A 21,114-nucleotide genomic window follows, 5' to 3' on the forward strand; every position below is an offset into this window, starting at 1 on the left:
TTCCTGGGATTTCTCAACAACTTGGCTTGCCTTCAACTTACACAGGGGGCTTTCTTTTTTTAAATTTATTTTGATACTTCTTGAAGAGTATCAAACTGTGCAAGCCTCTAAATGATAATAATTGGCAAGTTGCTTCTTTGCTTTCTTTTGATTTTTTTTGAATATATATTGAATGGTATTGTGATTAGCTTTCTCATGATGACATGAAACTGAACACATATTATATATGAAGTTATAGCTGTGTTAATGGCAATGCGTTTGTGTGCAACTGCGTGGAAGGTCCCTATGTTAAGCTATCGTTCTTCTGGCTGGTACATGTTTTTTCTTCAAAACACTTGACATCTGTGCATAATTTCACTTAAACGCCTGTGTAAATTGCTGCTTGCTGTATAGAGGTTGGTTGATTTTTACCTTAAGTATGAAGAATCCAGAGCTGCTTGTCACTTTTTCTATGTGATGTTTGGGGATATCTTTTGTATGACCTCTTCAAATTCAAGTGAATGATTGTGGATATACTTGTTAACCCCAGACAATTGTTCTAAACTTGGAGATGGAGACCTATAAATCTGTGTATTGTCACCGAGCCAAATGGTAATAGTTACACTTGGCTGTTTGTGTGATTTATAATGTCTCATATTTCAATTAGTATTTTTATTAGTAGATTATGTAATTAGGGGTGATAGTCTTTGTGTATAATTTCCTACTTTCCTGAGTAGGTTTGTATCCGTTATGTTGTTAGTACGTAGAATGAATAGTAAATCTTAATTTATCCTTGTTTCAAAATTTAATCTTGCACCTACTCCTTATGTTTTGAGCTGCACTTCTCATTTGTTTCAAAATTATGCTTGTTTTGATACTTTCCACATATAGTTGTTGGTAATGTGCGAATGTTAAGATCCCAGAATATCTCAAATTTGGCATCCATAAGTAGACTTGGCATTTTTGACCCAACTCGATTGACCTGATTAGGGACCTAAAAATGACTCAAAACTTGAAATCTGCTTGACCCGATTCTCTAGCTGAGCTGAAGTTGACTCAATACTTGAAATGACCTGACTCGAGACCTGAAATTCCTGGCCTGCCAAAGACCCAGTATAAAGTTGACCCAATTTGAATTTAACTTGAATTATTTGACCTAAATAAACCCGAACTAAAAATGTCTTGCGTCATATATGACTCAAATTGTTACATCCCTGATCGTAATTGAACTCACAATCCAGAAAAAGCTGTCGGTTTAAGCTTGATCAACAATATTGACACAAATTATGAACATGACTCCAACAAATTTGACTTGAAATTGACCCAACTTGAAATATACTTGGAAACCCAAAGTTATGACTTGGATGTTAGTTGACCCAAAATGACCTGACTCAATATTGAGCCAACTTGACCCGTTTGACAGGTCTACATATTTAAGTACTAAATAGAGCCTTTTGTAGTTATTTTTAATGCATTTCACATGATTTTTCACTCTACTTCCGATCCCTTTATTCCCGTGCGAATTAAGAAATGGGCATGACATTTTGGGATAGAGGGAGAATGAAATTGTAGGAGTCAGAGATGATAATTTCTATCCAAGTTTTGTCAATTTTCAAGCTCGCTATTGTAAGGAAATTTCATGTCAAAAGACTTCCCACCACCAATCCAGCATTGATTATTCTGTAGAAGCAAGAGGTGATAAGATTCAAAGTCAATGGTCAGCACCTAATTAAATCATTGGATACATTTTATTAGTCAAAAACATGGAACGGGCATACATAAGGTGGAAATTCAAGGCCAATGGTCAGCAACTAATTCAAAGTATAATGATGATAGATTTGGATGGCTGATTGACTTATAAAGTTAGCTACTGTATAACATAAGTCTTATCCAAGTTAGATACAGGCATACAATTTTAGACATGAATTCAGGGAATGTTGAAGCTTTCTTACTTCCCAAACTCGATGATATCGAGTCACAAAATGAGAGCCTGCAAGGGACGGAAGAAGGAACTGGGGTTGATATCAGGAAAGCTGTTGTTGATCTCAAGCAGTTGAAGTCATTTGAAATTCTGAAGTCGTCTTTGAAAATCTTTACCAGTAATACCAAGTTTATGCTCTTTATGATACTGTCTATTCTTCCTCTTTATGTTTTTATGGTCTTTTATGATATAAAACTCCAGAAATCAGTAAGTTTTCTTTCATCAAATCCATTACTACTGCATAACTACCCCATGTCTGTAACAACTATGTACCGATATAATTCCTCTCTAAACGGTACTGCTTCAGCCTCACTAGATAATTATCATGTCGTGTCATACTACAGTTTTCGCTCCAAGTATAGTAGTAAATCTAGTAATGAGTTCACTAGTTATACTACGTATGTTGATCAAAGAAAGGAGTTTTTCATAAACACATTCCAACTTTGTCTCTTCTATTTGCTTCTTTATCCCTTTCTAGAGTTCTTTAGCTTGAGCTTAACTACGAAAATTGCATCAAAAGTTCTAGCAGCTGAGAAACTGTCAACTTTCAAAGAGCTGTTTCACCAGAAAGTTAATTTCGGCGATCCATTTACTACCTACCTTTGTGTTCATTTACTGTCATCATTAACTTTGTTAGGTCTTTCTTGGATAATGCTATTGAGTAAACTTCTCTTCTCGGGTTCTAGCTACTATTATCAGTCTATATCTTTTTGGTATGTACTGTTTGTTGCACTTCAGTCACTGATCTTTCTAGCTTTGCTATACAAGTACCTTGATTGGAGTGCATTTTGGAATATGGGAATGGTGATTTCTTGTACTGAAGAACAAACTGGGGTTGCTGCGTTAGGATTATCAGAATATTATGGCAGGCATTGCAAGAAAACCGGGTTTCAGTTGATGCTCGGTTTTTTTGTGTTTGGAAATGTTCTGAGGCTTCCTTCTTTGTATGCTGGATTATGTGATGAAAGTGTTGCTGGTGTTACGATCACTTCCATTGTTATAATGTCGGTTTCAATTGGAAATTTGGTGAAGTGGATTGCTTTTCTGTTGTACTTTGAATATTGTAAGCAGCAAACGATGGAAAAGAAGGTTGATGATCTAAAGCAGGACAAAACTATGAAAACAGTTGAGAATCCATCTTAATTTGTATACCTTGAACTTTATTTGATGCTTATGGTGTTATTTATATACTTTTGAATTTTGGCTACCCTTTCTACTTGCAAGACTTTGTAATTATTTCATTGTTGGAGTTATTTTTGACAATAAATTTTCTTATTTATACTTTTTGACAAGTTAAGGCATGTTCACTTCAGTTTAATTTCACCAAAATTTAATGTCTAATATCATATCATTATACATATCATATATCACTAATATATAAAACTGGCCTCGCAGTCAGGCCACGAGACAGCGACACTTGACATTGATAAAATAATAGAGAATCCAGTAAAAATAATTTAAGTTCAATTCAGGATTTTCCGACAGTTTTAACCATAGAAAATTTCGTATGGCTAATGGCTTTGAGCCATATGATCATGAAAACCATCGGAAATGATTGATATTTTCTACGACTTAAAGCCATCGAAAATTTCCTTTGGCCAAAAGCCATTGGAAAATTCCTTTAATTTTGACAGATTAAATGTATGAATATCCTTTTATTTCCTTTTATTAGTAACCTGCACATCATAGTGACATGTTTTTGGCAAACCTGGTTATATAAAATAATAATCTAATTTTAGAAATGATGTATTAAGATGATGAAAAAGAACATCTCACATGACAGTAATTTTTCTATGTATAAATAGAAAAATGACAATAAAACAAAGTGTGAATAGTGAAAAAAAATCAAAATATGTCGATAAAGTGAAACAAAGGAAGTGTATGTTGAGTTCCGATCCTTGGGTTTTGAAGTGATGACAAATATCTTAGCTAATTGTGAAGAAAAGTATAAAGTTTAGGGCATTAATTATAGTGGAATTACCAAAACATTGGTCATTGGGCACTACAGGGATGGCAATGGGTCGGGTCCACTGAGACCCACACCTAGACCCGGATTTTCGGAGGTGGATCCAGATCCGACCCAGACCCACAGGGTCTAAAAAAATCAGACCCAGACCTAGATCCATCGGGTCTAGCGGATCTCGGGTCTAAAACGGGTCCAAAACGGGTTTAACTATAATATTTATTATTTTTTATAATTTTGTATATATATATTATAAATTTATAATTATACAACTACTTCAAAATTATAAAAAACGTATTTAAAAAAATGTGTTCATATTTTTGACACACAAATAATTTATTTCATTAAAAAGTAAAGACAATGCAAGAAAAAAAAAAAAAAAACCGTACTACGCAAAAACCTAATTTCTTGGTTGTTTGCTGTTTTCTTTGCTCACTTTCACTAAAGTCTATCTTCTCAACCTCTAATTATGTGAGTAGTATATTAAGGGCCTGTTCATATTTACTGAATTGAGCTGAACTGAACTGAACTGAACTGATTGAAGCTGAACTGAACTGATTGGAACTGAACTGAACTGAATTGAGCTGAAATGAATATTTTATGTGAGAGGGAAATTAAGAGCTGAACTGAACTGAACTGAACTGAATTGAGCTGAAATGAATATTTTATGTGAGAGGGAAATTAAGAGCTGAACTGAACTGAACTGAACAAAACTGATTGGAACTGAACTGAACTGAACTGAAATTAAGTAAATGTGAACAGGCCCTAAGTGATTTTTTTAAAATTTATTACTAATATATATTTATTATTTATAAAAAAATTGCAAAAAAAATTAAAAATGGGTCCATGGGTCGGATTTGGGTTGGGTCGAGTCTGCAATTTTTGGACCCAGACCCGACCCATTAAGCTTAGACCCAGATCCATCGGGTCTAAAGTTTAAGGACCCAGACCCTAAAATATGGGTCGGGTCCAACCGGGTCTGGGTCGGGTCCAGGACACATTGCCATCCCTAGGCACTAGAGTGAAACAAAGTTTAAATGTTAGAGCGAGCAATAGAATGGAACTCTAGCCACAATTCCTAAAGTAATTGACCAAGTCAAATTTGACACACATGTCAATCCACTAGCTTGACCTTAATAAAAAAAAAAATAAAAAAAATAAAAAATTGGTATCATCAAACTTTATACTACCTCCGTTATATGTTTTCTGCAACTTTTACTACTTTAGTCCGCTAAACATTATGTGCAACAAAAAAATTTCTTTCCTCTTTTAGTAAAAAAATACTAGTCAAATGTTAATTTTACCCTCATTTAAAAAATTAAAACACAATTTACTAACTATAATCAGATTTAATTAATCACTAATTTCTCACCCAATTTTTACCCCAACCAACCCAATCTAATTTATCAACTCTTCATCTTCAACTCAAGAACCCCAAAGCCACCTTCATCTTCATCTTCCCCCATATTTTCTCTCTCCTCTTTCCATATCATTATCTCTCTTTTTTTTTCTCTCTCTTTAACTTTCAAGAAATTGAATTTGTGATGGATTTGTTGAATTGTTGGTGATGATTTCGTACTGGGTTTTCGTCGGATCTATTGGGGCTTTCATAAGAATGGTGGTGGTGGTTTCGTGGGGCTGATGGTGGTTTTGTGGGGGTTTCGTGGTTTCGTGGAGGTTTTCGTGGGGGGTTTCATGGGGGATTTCGTGATAATGGTGGTGGTGGTTTCCGTTGGATCTGTGGGTTGGTAGTGGTTTCGTGGGGCTGGTGGTGGTTTATGGGGTTTCGTGAGAATGGTGGTGGTGGTGGTGGAATTCGTCGAATCTAAAATGGTGGGGGTTTTGTGGTGGTATCGTGGGGTGGTAGTAGTGGTGGTGAAGCCGACGTTGAAGCCGGTGGTGGTGTTGGTGAAGGCGGTGCCGCGACGGTGGACTGGTGGTGTTGGTGTAGGTGGTGTTGGATTGTTGGCTGGTCTTGGGGTGGTAGTGAGTGCCCTAAGTGGTTGATTAAATATCCAAATATTCTCTCTCCACATTAATTACATACCCATAAAATACATTAATCATCATTATCAAATTTTGCATGGTGAACCCCAAACCCTCCCAAAGTTGCAGAAAAAATTTAACGGAGGTAGTATTAATACCTATTTAACAATGTATTTCAAAATAAAATATATTTCTTATACGACACTACAAAATTGATGGTTAAAGTTATTACGGGATATAAATAGTGAAAAAAGTCAAACGTGTTACTCCCTCCGTTTCAAAATGATGCTCCTGTTTACGGAAATCGATGCAAATTTTGACCCATCTTTGACTGTAAATATCTTTAATTTCACACTAGCAAAAATTATAAAAGTTAGATATTAATAATCTACTTTTCAAGATGAATCAAACTAGATCTCACATGACTATATTTGTTTTTATATATTAAGATAAATTTAGAAGATTCTCTCTTATTTTTAAAAAAATCAAAGATTTCAAACAGGAACATGGAAAGGAAGGAGTAATTATTTAGGATCAAGGGGATATTATAAATTTATAACCATAGTTGTTTTTTTTTTATATATTTTATATTTTATATTTTATTTTGGAAAGAATTATAACCACAGTTACTAAAATGGAACACAAAGTCTTATATGTGGCTGGCCACACCGTGCGGCAGGGGTTACTTCATTAGCGTAATAGGGGTTACTTAATCAGTGTTAAAGGGGTTACTTTGTCAGTGCTATAGAATTACTCAGTTAGTATTACAAGGGTTACTCATCTAGTATTACAAGGGTTACTTGGTCAGTTTTATATGGGTTACTTTGTTCTTTTATAAGTGGCCACACGGTGTGGCTGGCCACACACAAGACAGGCTGAAAATGGAATCATGTCAAACTTTTGGAACTCAAAATTGGAAATTTTCCTATTATGTAGGAGTATTAGGTATAGTCGTATAGATAATTAGATATCATATGCAAGTTGCTGGTTTTCCAAATTCCAATATTAAATTTTTGTTTTTTTTTTTTTTTTTTTTTATTGAACTTTGGAATAACAATGATAATATTATTAACAATGACAAGATGCGTTATTGCCGTTATACACGGAATATACGATTCTAGCATATGAGCCCTTTTTGAAGTGACAAAAAATGGGAGTGTTTCATATAGAAAATAGCGTTTGCAGCCGTATCATGCGGGCATATACTTTCCTGCTGCGCGTTATTCAGTAAAAAGGCAGATGATAACTCTATTCATTAAAAAAAAAAAAAAAAAAAAAAAGAAAGCCAAATGATAACTAAACAACATTTGTTCACTAAGCTTAAACTGGAACGAAAACCCAAAAACAAGTACAAGCTCAACAATTATAAAACTAATCAATTTTGTTCAATTCGAAACGTTGGTAGCTAGTTAGCCAGATGAAGAACGTTGTGAAGATTTCTGACCAAATCTCGTACATACTTGTTATAGCCCATTTCCATCTGCAAATCGATATTTGGAAAAATTCATTGATATTAACAAAATAATATATATAGATTGGTTAGTTTCGACGAAAAAATATTATCTCTGTTAAATATTATGTGCAAGTTTAGGCCTTTAGGGTATTATTTATTATGAGATATAAAAAATTCAAAAGTTGCATATAATAGTTAACGGAGATAATAAGTAAAGATAATGTGGAAGGGTAATCACCTGTGCAACAATGGTAATGTCTAGGGCTGTGTTATTTAATGGTGCAACACTAAAATTTGTAATGGACAAACCATGCTTCTCTGCCTCTAGGAATAATTTTACGAAAATACCCTTCTGTTTTTCACAGCACACTCTTAACAGAAGTGTCTTCTCCATGACCTTTAAGTGAATTTCCGGTAATGAATCTCTACCCCCATCACCATTATTATCGCTACCGCCGGCGCCACAATAGTCTTCCACAGTCGAAGAAGAAACATTATCATCACTACTGCCATTGTCGGCTTTCAATTTAGATTTTTTGACAGCTACTTCAGACTCAACCGTCTTCTTTTCAACGATACTTTCAAGTACCTTTACTTTCTCCTGAAGTTCCTTCATTTGTTCGATTGCGGCTCCTAAGACTGTTATTTTATCGATCTGTATATATAGCATTATGATAGTAAATTAGATCAATAATAGTGGTAAAACGTACCGTAAAACAAACATGTTAGAGATATGAAATACTGGAAAATATATGTGCTCCGATATCTCATATCTCTAACAAAACATTATTCCCTCCGTCCCTAAATTACATTCCTCTTTCTAGCATTTATTCCTCACATAATAGAGCGAAAGAGGAATGTAATTTAGGGACGGAGGGAGTATCAGTTATTAGAATGGTAAAAAGATATTGACCTTCTTAAGGCCGGGAATCATGGCAGAGAGTGAAATCATCATGTGGCTAAGTAGTTCCCGCCGCTTCCTCTCGGCGATAATGTGATCTTGGACTTGGCTTGGCTGTCTTTTCCTCTTTGAACCAGCAGCAGTACTCTGTGCTTGCTTCTTCGTTTCTTTCTTATTTTTAGATGGTTGCCTCTTTTGAACATCAGAGCTTATAATGTTGTCATTATTAATATTATTATGGTCGTCGTTGATTTCACTAATATGAGGGGTTGATATAAATTGATCAATACCATCAAAATCTACCTCAGGATAAGGGAAGTCGTTACCAAGTGTAGCAGCGAGTTGCTCTTCAAAGGTTGGTTCCATTGTTTCAGTTTGGTGATAAGGGTTGTTGATTAAACTAGAATTATTTGGATCCATTTCCATTTCCTACATCAAATAATTGATACCATCAATTTGTTTGTCATAACAATTTGTATAACATAGACCAATAACAATAGTCCAAACGTCAATCATACCACGTATTGTGACTATCGAATACTCCCTCTGTTTATTTAAATGTATCACTTGCTTGCATTTATGCGAAATTTTAGAAAAAATTATTAGCTTTAATAAAATATTGCACACTTAAAAAAACAGAGGGAGTATTTTATTTATTTTATTTATTTTTAATAACAAAATCTGTAAATTGGCAGTTACTAATGACTGCAAAGGTCAAAGGGCAGTATTTTTTTTTTTTTTTTTTTTTTTTTGACAAGATCAAAGGGCAGTATTTTCTTTCTTCTTAAAATCTTAATTTCGGATAACTTTTCAATATTCTCCGGAGTATAATTTCAGAAGTAGCATTGCTTACACAGTAGTGCTGCTTAACACTAAAACAAACTGATAATATTGATGAAAATAACCTTTTGGGTTATTTATAGGAAATTACAAAGAAATAATTAACAATTATTCAGTGTTAAATTAGTAATAAGAATAAAAGCACTAATGTATATTAAAAATGATTGGCAAGTGATTTTGTTAGTTCAAATAAACTTTCAAATTTCTACTGTGTGTTGTTTTAATTTAATTAAGAAAATGAATCTAATATTTATATATAAATGGTACTATATATATCATTACTGTTTTGTAAATACTTATATGAAAGATACAAAACTAAATTCATACATATAATAGTAGATATCAATGCAAAGAAAACAAATACGTTCACTCGATCCAAATTGGTTGTTACATAATTATTTCATATTACACTAAGTAAAACAACATGCAATGCGATTCGTACAAGGAACTAATTATTGATATCCGAAGATAATTGTTACATTATTATACTAAACAAAACAACATGCAATGCGATTAGTACAAGTAATTAATTATTGAAACCCGAGGAAGTAAATTCTAGAAGTGATAGATTAGAGCTCTGTCAAGAATGTGTATTCTCGTGTTTGTATTGATTGTTAATGTGGTATATATACACAACCTAAGCAAGGGCCTTAAACTAAGCCCATAACTAAATACAATAAATTATATACGGGCTCAACACCCCCCCTCAAGTTGGAGCATGCAAATCACAAATGCCCAACTTGCCAAGTAAATACAAAAATTGGTTCTTGCTTAATGCTTTTGTGAAGATGTCCGCTAGTTGATCAGTCGTCTTCACATAAGAAGGTCTAATAACCCCCTCCTGAATGGCATCACGAACATAATGACAATCAACCTCAATGTGCTTAGTGCGCTCATGAAAGACCGGATTCTGCGCAATATACAACGCAGATTGACTATCACAAAATAAACTCATCGCCTGCGGATGCGAAACTCCTAAGCTGTCAAGAAGAGCCTTCAACCATTTCAACTCATCGGTGGCCTTAGACATTGTACGGTACTCGGATTCTGCAGAAGATTTAGCAACAGTATCCTGCTTCTTAGTCTTCCAAGAAATAGGAGAATTTCCAAGAAACACCAAATAACCTGTAATCGATCGTCTCGTAAGAGGGCAACTAGCCCAATCCGCGTCACACCAACCTGTCAACTGTAAATCACAATCTGTGCGCAATAAAATTCCCTGACCAGGACTACCCTTCAAGTAGCGTACCGTTCGAAGAGCGGCCTCCCAATGATCACGACGGGGCTGGTGCATAAATTGGGACAGAATATGAACTGTGTATGCTAAATCAGGTCTAGTGAAAGACAAATAGATCAAACGTCCAACAAGACGCCGATACATCTCGGGGTCATCAATAAAAGGTGCCTCTGATTTTGCCAGAGTATGATTTTGCTCAATCGGAGTACCCGCCGGACGTGCCCCTAATAAACCAGACTCTGTAATAATATCAAGAGTATATTTCCGTTGGCACAAAAATATGCCTTCCGGACTACGAGCAACCTCAATACCCAGAAAATATTTCAACACCCCCAAATCTTTCATATGAAAACAATCACTCAGATATGCCTTAAAAGCAGAAATCGCAGAAGTAGAGTTGCCAGAAATCAATAAATCATCGACATACACCAGAACACTAAGATGGACATTCCCTTGATTCAGAGTAAATAGAGAATAATCAGAGTACGACTGTTTGAAGCCATACCTTGTGAGTGATCCGGCTAGTTTGGCAAACCAACAACGGGGTGCCTGTCGAAGACCATAGAGCGACTTTTGAAGACGAAATACCATTCCTGGTTTGCTACCATGGAACCCGGGAGGTGGCTTCATGTATACCTCCTCATCAAGGTCACCGTGGAGAAATGCATTGTGGACATCCATTTGATGCAATTCCCAATTCTTCGCAGCAGCTACAGCTAAGAAAGTCCGAACTGTGACCATTTTAGCCACGGGAGCGAACGTCTCATTATAGTCAATGCCTTCAACCTGATGATTACCAAATATGACCAGACGAGCTTTTAATCGTTCAACAGTGCCATCAGAATGATACTTGATTTTATAAACCCATCTGCACCCTAAGGCCTTTTTCCCTGGAGGTAACGGTTCCATTACCCAAGTCTGATTGTCTTCCAATGCTGCAATTTCTTTTTGCATTGCCTCTCTCCACCCTGCATCTTTCATAGCCTCTTTGAAATTACGGGGTTCAGTGCCTGCAAGTACAGCTGCAAGAAATATACGATGTCGTGCGGAAAAATGATCACAATTCACATAGTGTGCTATAGGATAAGGAGTACCTGAGGAGCTTGGAGTAGGTGAACTAGGAGTACTCGTTGCTTGTACAGTATGTGCCACATAATCTTTATGCCAACCCGGTGGACGTCGCACACGACCCCCACGATCAATGTCAAGTGAAGAAGAGCCACCCCCGCTGCTAGCAGCCCCTGCCCCCTGCCCAAGGCCGCTGCCAGCAGCTTCTGCTTGCTGCACAAAGCTGCTGCCGTGGCCAGCAGCTGCTGTCTGCTGCTCAAGACTGCTGCCACGGCCAGCAGCTTCTGCTTGGTGCTGAAGGCTGCTGCTAGCAGCGTCTGGATGCTGCCCAAGACTGCTGCCAGCAGCAGCGTTGCTGTCCAGACCAGCAGAGCCAGCCACAGCCTGGCTGCTGCCAGTGCCACCTGCCACAGGTGGGTTGTGGACTGTACTGCTAGCAGCAGCAGTCCCTGTCCTGACCTCGGCAGTGGTCTGATATTCTCTGTCACGGCTTACTTCACTCACCTCTAAAACCGCTTCCAAGTCATCCAAAAAATCAAGATCGACTCCCACACCATCCGCATTCGAATTTTCTTTGACAAAATTAGTTTCGGAGCCAGCATTCAAGGTTTTGTCACAAGCGAAAGGAAATTCGTTCTCAAAGAACTTCACATCACGTGACACAAAAATCTCACCCGTTTCAAGGTCGTATAATTTCCAACCCTTCTTACCATGAGGATATCCTAAAAACACACACCGCCGACTTCTAGGAGCAAACTTATCCCCCTTGGATTTTTGATTATGTGCAAAGCAAAGGGAGCCAAAAACACGTAACTCATCAAAACTAGGTTCTTTGTCAAATAGAATCTCATATGGTGTTTTGTTTTGTAGCAAACGAGAAGGAGTACGATTAATCAAATAAACCGCCCCAAGAATGCACTCCCCCCAAAAACCAATAGGCAAATTCCCTTGAAACATTAATGCACGTCCCACATTCAAAATATGTTGATGTTTGCGTTCAACACGTCCATTTTGTTGGGGTGTCCCAACACAAGATGTTTGAAATAAAATGCCATGTTCCGTAAAGTACGGAACCATACAATTGAACTCAGTGCCATTGTCACTTCTCACCAATTTCACAGACACACCAAATTGACGATCAATCATAGCAAAGAAAGAACAAAATGCGGAATAAACCTCGGTTTTATTATTTAATAAATAAACCCAAACACCTCTAGAATAATCATCAACCAAAGTCAAAAAATAATGTGCACCACAAGTAGAGGGAGTTTTATACGGTCCCCATAAATCACAATGAATTAATTCAAAGATACGAGTAGCTTTGCTATCACTATTTGGAAAACTATCCCTATGTTGTTTGGCTTGAGGACACACACCACAAGCTTTAGTCAAAAATTTATTTGCAGAACTACTACTAAGAGGTGGAAGCAACTTAACCACTCTATCCGACGGATGCCCAAGTCTTCTATGCCACAACTCAAATTCTGACACCGCAGGAGCTTGAACCGCACATACTGTAGGAATACGCCGAAAAAAGTAGAGTCCGTCCCTCCGTTCACCGGCTCCAATCAGGCTCCCCGAACGTTGGTCCTGTATAGCACACAAAGAATCAGTGAATCGTACAAAACAATTTGATTGATCAATCAATTTAGACACCGATATTAAATTGCATTGTAAATTGGGAACAAATAAGACATGCTCCAATGTTATAGTGTCTGCCAAAAGAACTCGACCCTCCTTCAAGGCCATAGCTTGTTCCCCATTCGGAAGTCCCACAGGTGAAGGAGAAATCAAACGAACATCCACCAAGCAATGTTCATTTCCGGTAACATGATGCGATGCCCCCGTATCAATAATCCAAGAAGACAAACACTCATCTTGCATACGGTCTTGTTGAAGAGAAGCCATATTAAGTAAAACCCGAATGTCCTCGGGTTTGAGATCTTGTAGGGAAAGATTATCCCCACTGCCAGAGGCTGCCCCTGTCGAAGCAACAACCCCTGTCACAGCATTGGCACGAGCAGACCCCTTCCCGGAAGCCGTGTTAGAAGAAGTAGCAGCAGGAGGTGTGGAAGAAGAACGAGCAGACCCCTTCCCACGCTTGAGTTCATGCCACCAGTCAGGATACCCATGAAGAACAAAGCAGCCCTCCACATCGTGCCCTGTTTTCTTGCAATGCGAGCAAAATAGCTTGGATTTATCTCGACGATCGGGTCCCTTCGAACGCCCAGCAGAGACAGCAAAAGCATGAGCATCTCTTGCTGCCTCGGTTTGTGCTCTGCCTTGAGCTATGCCCCGTGATTCTTCTTCTTGAAGCAGTGCTTGATAAGCACGAGTCAAGTCAATGGGTGGCTGCTGCGATAACAAATTGGTTCGCACAGCCGCATACTTCGAGTCATCCAAGCCAATTAGAAATTGATGCAGCACTTCCTCCTCCCTGTCTTTTGCGAATTTGCCCGCAACATTGCAAGTACAAAGCCCACATTCACAGCCATGTAAGGGTTTGAGTCTCGTGAGATCATCAAACAAGCACATCAAAGTAGTGTAATAGTCCTCAACCGACATACTACCAGTTTGTCGACAATCAGTAATTTTCGACCGTAGTTGTTGCAACCTTGGTCCATTAGAAACACAAAACCGTTGCTCCAAGTAAGTCCACAAGAGTTTTGCTTCTTCAAAATAAGGCAGTGATGCCGCTAATTTAGGTTCCATAGACCTCAAAATCCACGAGACGATCATTGAATTAACCGTCTCCCAGTCCAAGAGCTTCTTCTTTTCTGGGGGTTTCGTGATTGTACCATCAACGAATCCAAATTTTCGACGAGATCGGAGAGACAACGTGATTGCCCTCGACCAAGCCAAGTAGTTGTCGCCTTTCAAAATCACGTGAGTGATGAGGTTTCCCGGTTGATCTCCAGCACCGAGATAGAAAGGAGATGAAGGATCAAGCTTCCCGTCTTCCATGGTTGATGCGTGAGCAAGAGAAGAAAGAAAGCAAGGGTTTTAATTTTAGGTTAGGCCTGATACCATGTCAAGAATGTGTATTCTCGTGTTTGTATTGATTGTTAATGTGGTATATATACACAACCTAAGCAAGGGCCTTAAACTAAGCCCATAACTAAATACAATAAATTATATACGGGCTCAACAAGCTCTTACCAATTCTGCTAACCATGCTTCCATAGTCATGGTCGGAGTCATTATATTGTTTACTCTTCTAGTGATATAATTTTTCAAATAAGGAAAGTAAAATAAGAAACTTAGACCTAGTCTTTGGGGTCCTCTACTTTTATAAAGAAAGAGGCTGCGAATAGTGCCAAATTATGCGCTTTCTTCTTACGTATATATCTTTTTTTTTTTTTTTTTTTAATTTTTATTTATTTTTAATCATATCTTACTAAGCTAGCTAACATGGTTATAGGTGATTTAATCTTATATAATAAGTTTGCTCATTTTTTTAATGATGGTTGAACAATAATGAATCACATAATGTAAAGATTATATTAGATGGGCGCCTCTCAAGAAAAACCTCCATTGATCAACTTTATTGCTACGTGTTGACTATTTTATTATTAGTGTACCCACTTTCATCTTTTCTGATTTATAAATTCGATCAACACAATCATAGAAGTGTAAAGTTATTACGTATTCTCACTGTTTTTTATATCTTCTCATTTATTGGTATATAAAAAAGTGAAAGTGGGTTTCACTTTTGAAAAATTTATTTACAACCATTGATACTATAAGTTGTGATGATAAAGGTTAATCAGGGCTACCAAGTTTAATTTATAACTAAAATAAACTCTAATAAGGGCTAATAAGTTCAGATTAATTCAGATAAGATCAGATAAGTTTAAATAAGTTAAGATAAGTTAAGATAAGTCTATATAATTTCAGATAAGTAAAAATCTTGAACGCATCCTAAATAATAATATAATTAGTTAATTAATTTATATAATTATCTAATTAAAGTCCCGTATCACGCACAGTTAACTAAATTATAAAACAAATTTTAATATTAGGTGAACAATATTACATTTATAAACTAAACAAAATAAATTAAATTTTTTTCTATACCAACATCAAAGTTTATTTTTTGCAAGTGATGTAAAGGTTATTATTGTATTAAACTTTATAAATATGAAAGTAATTTAGGGACAACTGATTATTTAAAAGGAAAAATACATTATAATTATCTCAACGGTTGGCAATTTACTTCTAATAATCCCAACTAAGGTTTTTTTATTTTATTTTTTTAATCTAATTATCCCAACTATGGTGTCACTTTGCATCTAGTAGTCCCAATGAAAGTTAACCTGTTAAAAGGGTAAATTTTTTTTTAAGTTATATATAAAAACTCACGTGTCATCAAGTGATTGCTTTAAAATAAAAAAAAAAAATTATTAAAAAAAAAAAACAAACAAACAAAACATCAATCCCAGCCACCTATAACCCCACCGTGAAACCCTAGCCATCCACTAACCCTACCGAAAACTGGTCGGCCTCCCCCTTAACTCCTAATAACGGCCAATCGACCCCCCCTGCCACCCTTAAGGCCATGTTCTCTCCACTTTATTTGTGCTGAACTGAAATTATTTTTCTTGAAACAAAATTATATTTGCTGAAATTCAATTATTTTTACTGAACTTAAATATAATTAATTTTATAAAACTGAAATTATTTTTGCTGAACTGAAATTATTCTTACTGATTTTCTACTATAATTCTTCTTTAAGAAAACTGAATTTTATTGAAATGAACTTATTTTTACTGAATTGAAATTATTTTTACTGAACTGAAATTATTTTTACTGAATTGAACTTATTTTTACTGAGTTGAAATTTTTTTTACTTAATATTATTTTTTTAAGCTGAAGAGAACAGGGCCTAAGGGCATGTTCATATTCACTAAATTGAGCTGAATTGAACTGAACCGATTAGAGCTGAGCTTAACTGAACTGAAGAGAGCTAAAATGAATATTTTACGATAGAGGAAAATTAGGTGCGGAACTAAATTGATCTGATTAGAGCTGAACTGAACTGATTGGAGCTAAACTGAACTGAACTGAACTGAAATAATTAGGCTGAGGTGAACAAGCCCTAAGACCATTGTCCACCGTAATCCCTCCCCTCCCCCTGCTCGACCCCTAACGCCTCTTTCCCCCTCTTGAAAATTAAAACCTCTTATAACTCTTCCCCGACCATCGAAAACACTACACCCACCAGACCTCCCACCACCCCCAAAACCCTAGCAATAAATGTTGTTTCTCAATTTCGCTCTCTAAAAAATTCTATCTCTAGAAAACGCCGTCTCTCTCAAAAATTTATCAAAATTTGTAAATTGCAAGTATGGAAATTTTTAATTTTGGAAGCTATTGTAATGATAATATCATGCTCAACCCCTTTAATTGAGGAGTGAATTGTTAGAATTTTTTTTTTTTTTAAAAAAAAACTCTTCTTTTCGCACAGCACATGTAATTTTCAAAATTTAATTACCCAGTCCATCAAATTAAATTCGTACTCCCTCCATCCCTAAATTATATATATTCCTATTTCTAGCATTTATTCTTCACATAATAGAGAACAATAGGAATGTAATTTAGGGACGGCGGGAGTACTAATTAGAAAATATCATGACATGTTTATACCATATATCTTTACAATCTTATAAAAAAAATCAAATTATTTACAAAAAAAAAAAATATCATGGTATGTATTATGTAAGGTTTTTAACAGCACGAGTATGTACCTAGACTTAGCCCAAAATCAAATTATTTACAAAAAAAAAAAAAAATATCATGGTATGTATTATGTAAGGTTTTTAACAACACGGGTATGTACCTAGACTAAGCCCCAGGCCAAGTTTTAAGAGAAGCTAATCTATACTATATATTAAAAGGTTTCGATGTTCCTTTTAAAGAAACGGTGCCACGTGGCACTATTCAAAGTATGTGCCTATGTCGTCACAATGCCATGTCATCATCCAACGTATATGCGCAACGTAAGCTAGCTACTTCATTTAACAAAATAAAATATGTTTTCAACAAGATTCGAACCCATAAACTCTAATATATATATATAATACTTTTACCAATGTTTCAAGTTTCACATAATATTATAATATTCTTTTCATTTATTAAGTAAATTAGAGGTATTATAATTCATTTATTTTTCACAAGATTAAAATATAAATACATATGATGTAAAAAATAAAAAATAAAAAAAAAAAGTGACATCCAAGGCAATGCTCGAACCACTACACACACTAACTACACAAATAGTTCAACATACGGAGTACTTGTTAAATTAAAGCAAGAAGTACACAAGTTAGTAACCGGGGTATCTCCCAAGAATGAGATACACACTAGTTATATATGAAACTACTAACCTATTCACGTTATTTGCTTGTAATTCGTCGCTATCAATTAGTAAAGATAAACACGTTTGTTATTGATGGAGAATTTGATTGAAACAACTCTTTTGTTATATAATAGAGTTGAATATACGTGTTATTACGAGCAAAGATTGTTATATACACCATAACTGGGTGCATGAAATATCCAATGATTTTTTTGTTTATCTTGAATTGGTATTTAAAGAATGGTTATTGCTTATTTAATTGTAAAATGAGCAAAATATAACCTTAGATACATTTTTTTTTTTTTAATAGCACCTTATACACTTCTTGTACATATGTGTGTATAAAAAATTTCATCTTGAGACTATACTAGAATATGATCTGTTCTTAAGGATTGGATCTCTGTATCCTTGAATTAATGAATTTACAAAAAAGAGAAATAAAAAAAAGTGATGACTTATCCTGATTTCAATTTTGGCTTTCCGTTGAATGAAGTATACCGCATCTCGAAATTGAAAATAGCATTAAAAAAGTATGAACAAACTATTGATCCACACATGTATGAATTTGTCATATTTCTCAACCTATAAATTATTGTAAGTCTGAAAAAACATTATCTAAATAGATCTTGTACTAATTTAATGGAACTTGATGCAAAACTATTTGATATACCACTTGCACTTTTGAAATTAAATGGCTACCCAACTATAGTAGTTGGGTATATACCACTTGCACTTTTATTAATTAATTTAAAATATACAGTACTATTTTCCCTTTTATTAATTAATTTGATATACTAGTTGCACACTTGCAGGTCCATAAATTAATTAAATTATACCATTTGCACTTCCAGTAATGAGCTTGATATACCACTTGCCTTCAATAAATTGATTCTTGGTGAAATCCGAGATGAAGAGAGGTGTGTATGGGAACTTGAGAAGGAGAGGGCATCAAAATATTACATTTTTTTTAAAAAAAAAAAAATTGATTATATAGTTAACTAATTGAAGAGTACAGATTTGAAACTAAATTATGGATGGATGTGATACAAAGATTATTGCTTATATTTTTATACATAAATTAAAGATTGAATCTTGAATCTATTTCACCTAGTACACTATTGAGTATTCATCCCTCACAATTTTATTGGTTCAATTTAGAGCCTGTTCATATTTACTTAATTTCAGTTCAGTTCAGTTCAGTTCAGTTCAGTTCAGCTCTTAATTTCCCTCTCACATAAAACATTTATTTCAACTCAATTCAGTTCGGTTCAGTTCAGTTCAGTTCCAATCAGTTCAGTTCAGTTCAGCTCCAATCAGTTCAGTTCAGTTCAGCTCAGTTCAGTAAATATGAACAGGCCCTTAGTGGGTGAAACTATTGAGAACATGTTAAATTATATACTTCCTCCGTTTCTAAATATTTGAGACGATTTTGTCATAATATACATTGTTAAATATTACGTATTAATATGATGTTTTATAACATCAACTATATTTACATATATATATATATATATATATATATATATATATATATATATATATATATATATATATATATATATATATATATATATATATATATATATATATATATATATATATATATATATATGTATATGTATATGTATATAATTGTGCATATGTTAGATTAAATTAGTGCATTGATATATGTATTGTATTAAGTTTAACTTTATCAATTCTTTCAAAAAAAAAAAATGTTTAACTTTATCAATTATCCATGAACAAAGAGATCATACAAGAAAAAAGGTTGGAATTATAAAATAAACAGCTTGGGATATCTTAGAATCTTTAATTGATAAGTACTTTTTGTTTGTTTCTAATTTTCAAAATTTGGAAAAATAGTTCATATTTATCTAAGCTCATTTTTCAAAACTTAAGCCACGTTCACTTCACCTTATTTTTGTTGAACTTAAATTATTTTTGCTGATATTAAATTATTTTTGTTGAACTTAAATTATTTTTACTAAACTGAAATTATTTTTATTGATTGTCTATTATGTTTCTTCTTTATAGCTACTGAATTGTACTGAACTGGACTTATTTTACTGAACTAAAATTATTTTTACTGAATAATACGAAGTATTTTTTTTTTTAAAGGTGAAGTGAACAAAGCCTAACACAATAGTATAAATTTATAGTTTTTTTTGGTCCAAAATTACCTTTCAAACATACATATTTGAAAGCAATGCAACTACCCCCCCCTCCCCCTTAAAATGATTTAATACTACTAATTTTTACTATTCATTCATATATTAAATTTGACTATAGTTTTTTACTAGGATTTTTTTAAAATAAGAAACTACATAATAAAATTCAGAATTTGTGAGAAACTACATAATATAAAAGAATGTAGTAGAAAACTACCTAATATAAAAGGATGTTTTTATCATAGACTACTTAATTAATAATGGTGTTTCTTATTCTTACAACTTTTTTTATTAGGTGGTTTATCACAAATTATAGGTGTTATTAAGTACAAAAAATCCTTTTTACTAAAATAATTAAAACAAATGTTATCATAATATAAGTGGTATTGATAATAATATAAGTTTAATAATATAGCAATTTTTATAATTTTCATTAATATTTAATTAAATTAAAATACAAGGTCAAACTAGTGAATCAACATATGTACAAAGTTTGAATGTATTAGTTATTCTAGGACAGAGGGAATACCTTCTAATTTTATTCTAGGACACAACCCAGGATCTTGACTCGGATCAAGGTAAGAGGCATGTGGTGAAATTTAATTTTATGTAGGTCTTAGGGCCTGTTCACATTTACTTAATTTCAGTTCAGCTCAGCTCCAATCAGTTCAGTTCAGTTCAGCTCTTAATTTTCCTCTCTCATAAAATATTCATTTCAGCTCAATTCAGTTCAGTTCAGTTCAGTTCAGTTCAGCTCCAATCAGTTCAGTTCAGTAAATGTGAACAGGCCCTTAGGTGGTGTTTCAAAACAAAGTTTTAAAGGGTGGTAAAAAATGGTGTTTTGAGGGGTGGTGGTAAATTATTACAATATATCCTAAATTTGAATAGCACCACTTATATATGATTGAAAAATTTGTCAATTACAACTTGTAAAAGCATCCATTTTGAGGATTACAACCATCAATTTTTTTTATTTTTTATTATTTTTTATTTATTTATTTATTTTTGTAAAGTACAACAAAAAAGTCACCGAACATTATAAATTACAACCAAAATCTGACTTCCATTCACTTTTAATTTACTAGAATATGACGACAACATTTAAATAAATAATTTACAGTTAGTATTTGCTAAGGATAATTTTTATATAAATAAACTAGATTAACCCCGTACGATGCAC

The 21,114-nt window shown here is 34.4% G+C and overlaps 2 protein-coding genes across 2 annotated transcripts; one reads left to right on the forward strand and one right to left on the reverse strand.

The window, feature by feature from the left end:
• The first annotated feature begins 1,900 nt into the window (after positions 1-1,900).
• On the forward strand, positions 1,901-3,103 carry LOC145600734 (uncharacterized). The gene has a single exon (XM_081656603.1). The coding sequence runs from the start codon at positions 1,901-1,903 to the stop codon at positions 3,101-3,103; it is 1,203 nt and encodes a 400-aa protein (XP_081512729.1).
• A 4,211-nt stretch (positions 3,104-7,314) lies between these two features.
• Positions 7,315-14,591, reverse strand: LOC145600084 (transcription factor bHLH18-like). Its single transcript, XM_081655933.1, has 4 exons — positions 14,568-14,591; positions 8,276-8,692; positions 7,601-8,017; positions 7,315-7,389 (listed from the first exon to the last, which is right to left on the reverse strand). Exons 1-4 carry the CDS (start codon positions 14,589-14,591, stop codon positions 7,315-7,317), a joined length of 933 nt encoding a protein of 310 aa, XP_081512059.1.
• Between the last annotated feature and the right edge of the window lie 6,523 nt (positions 14,592-21,114).

Source organism: Chenopodium album, chromosome 21, assembly GCF_948465745.1.
Source record: "Chenopodium album chromosome 21, dcCheAlbu1.1, whole genome shotgun sequence".
Taxonomy (NCBI): domain Eukaryota; kingdom Viridiplantae; phylum Streptophyta; class Magnoliopsida; order Caryophyllales; family Amaranthaceae; genus Chenopodium; species Chenopodium album.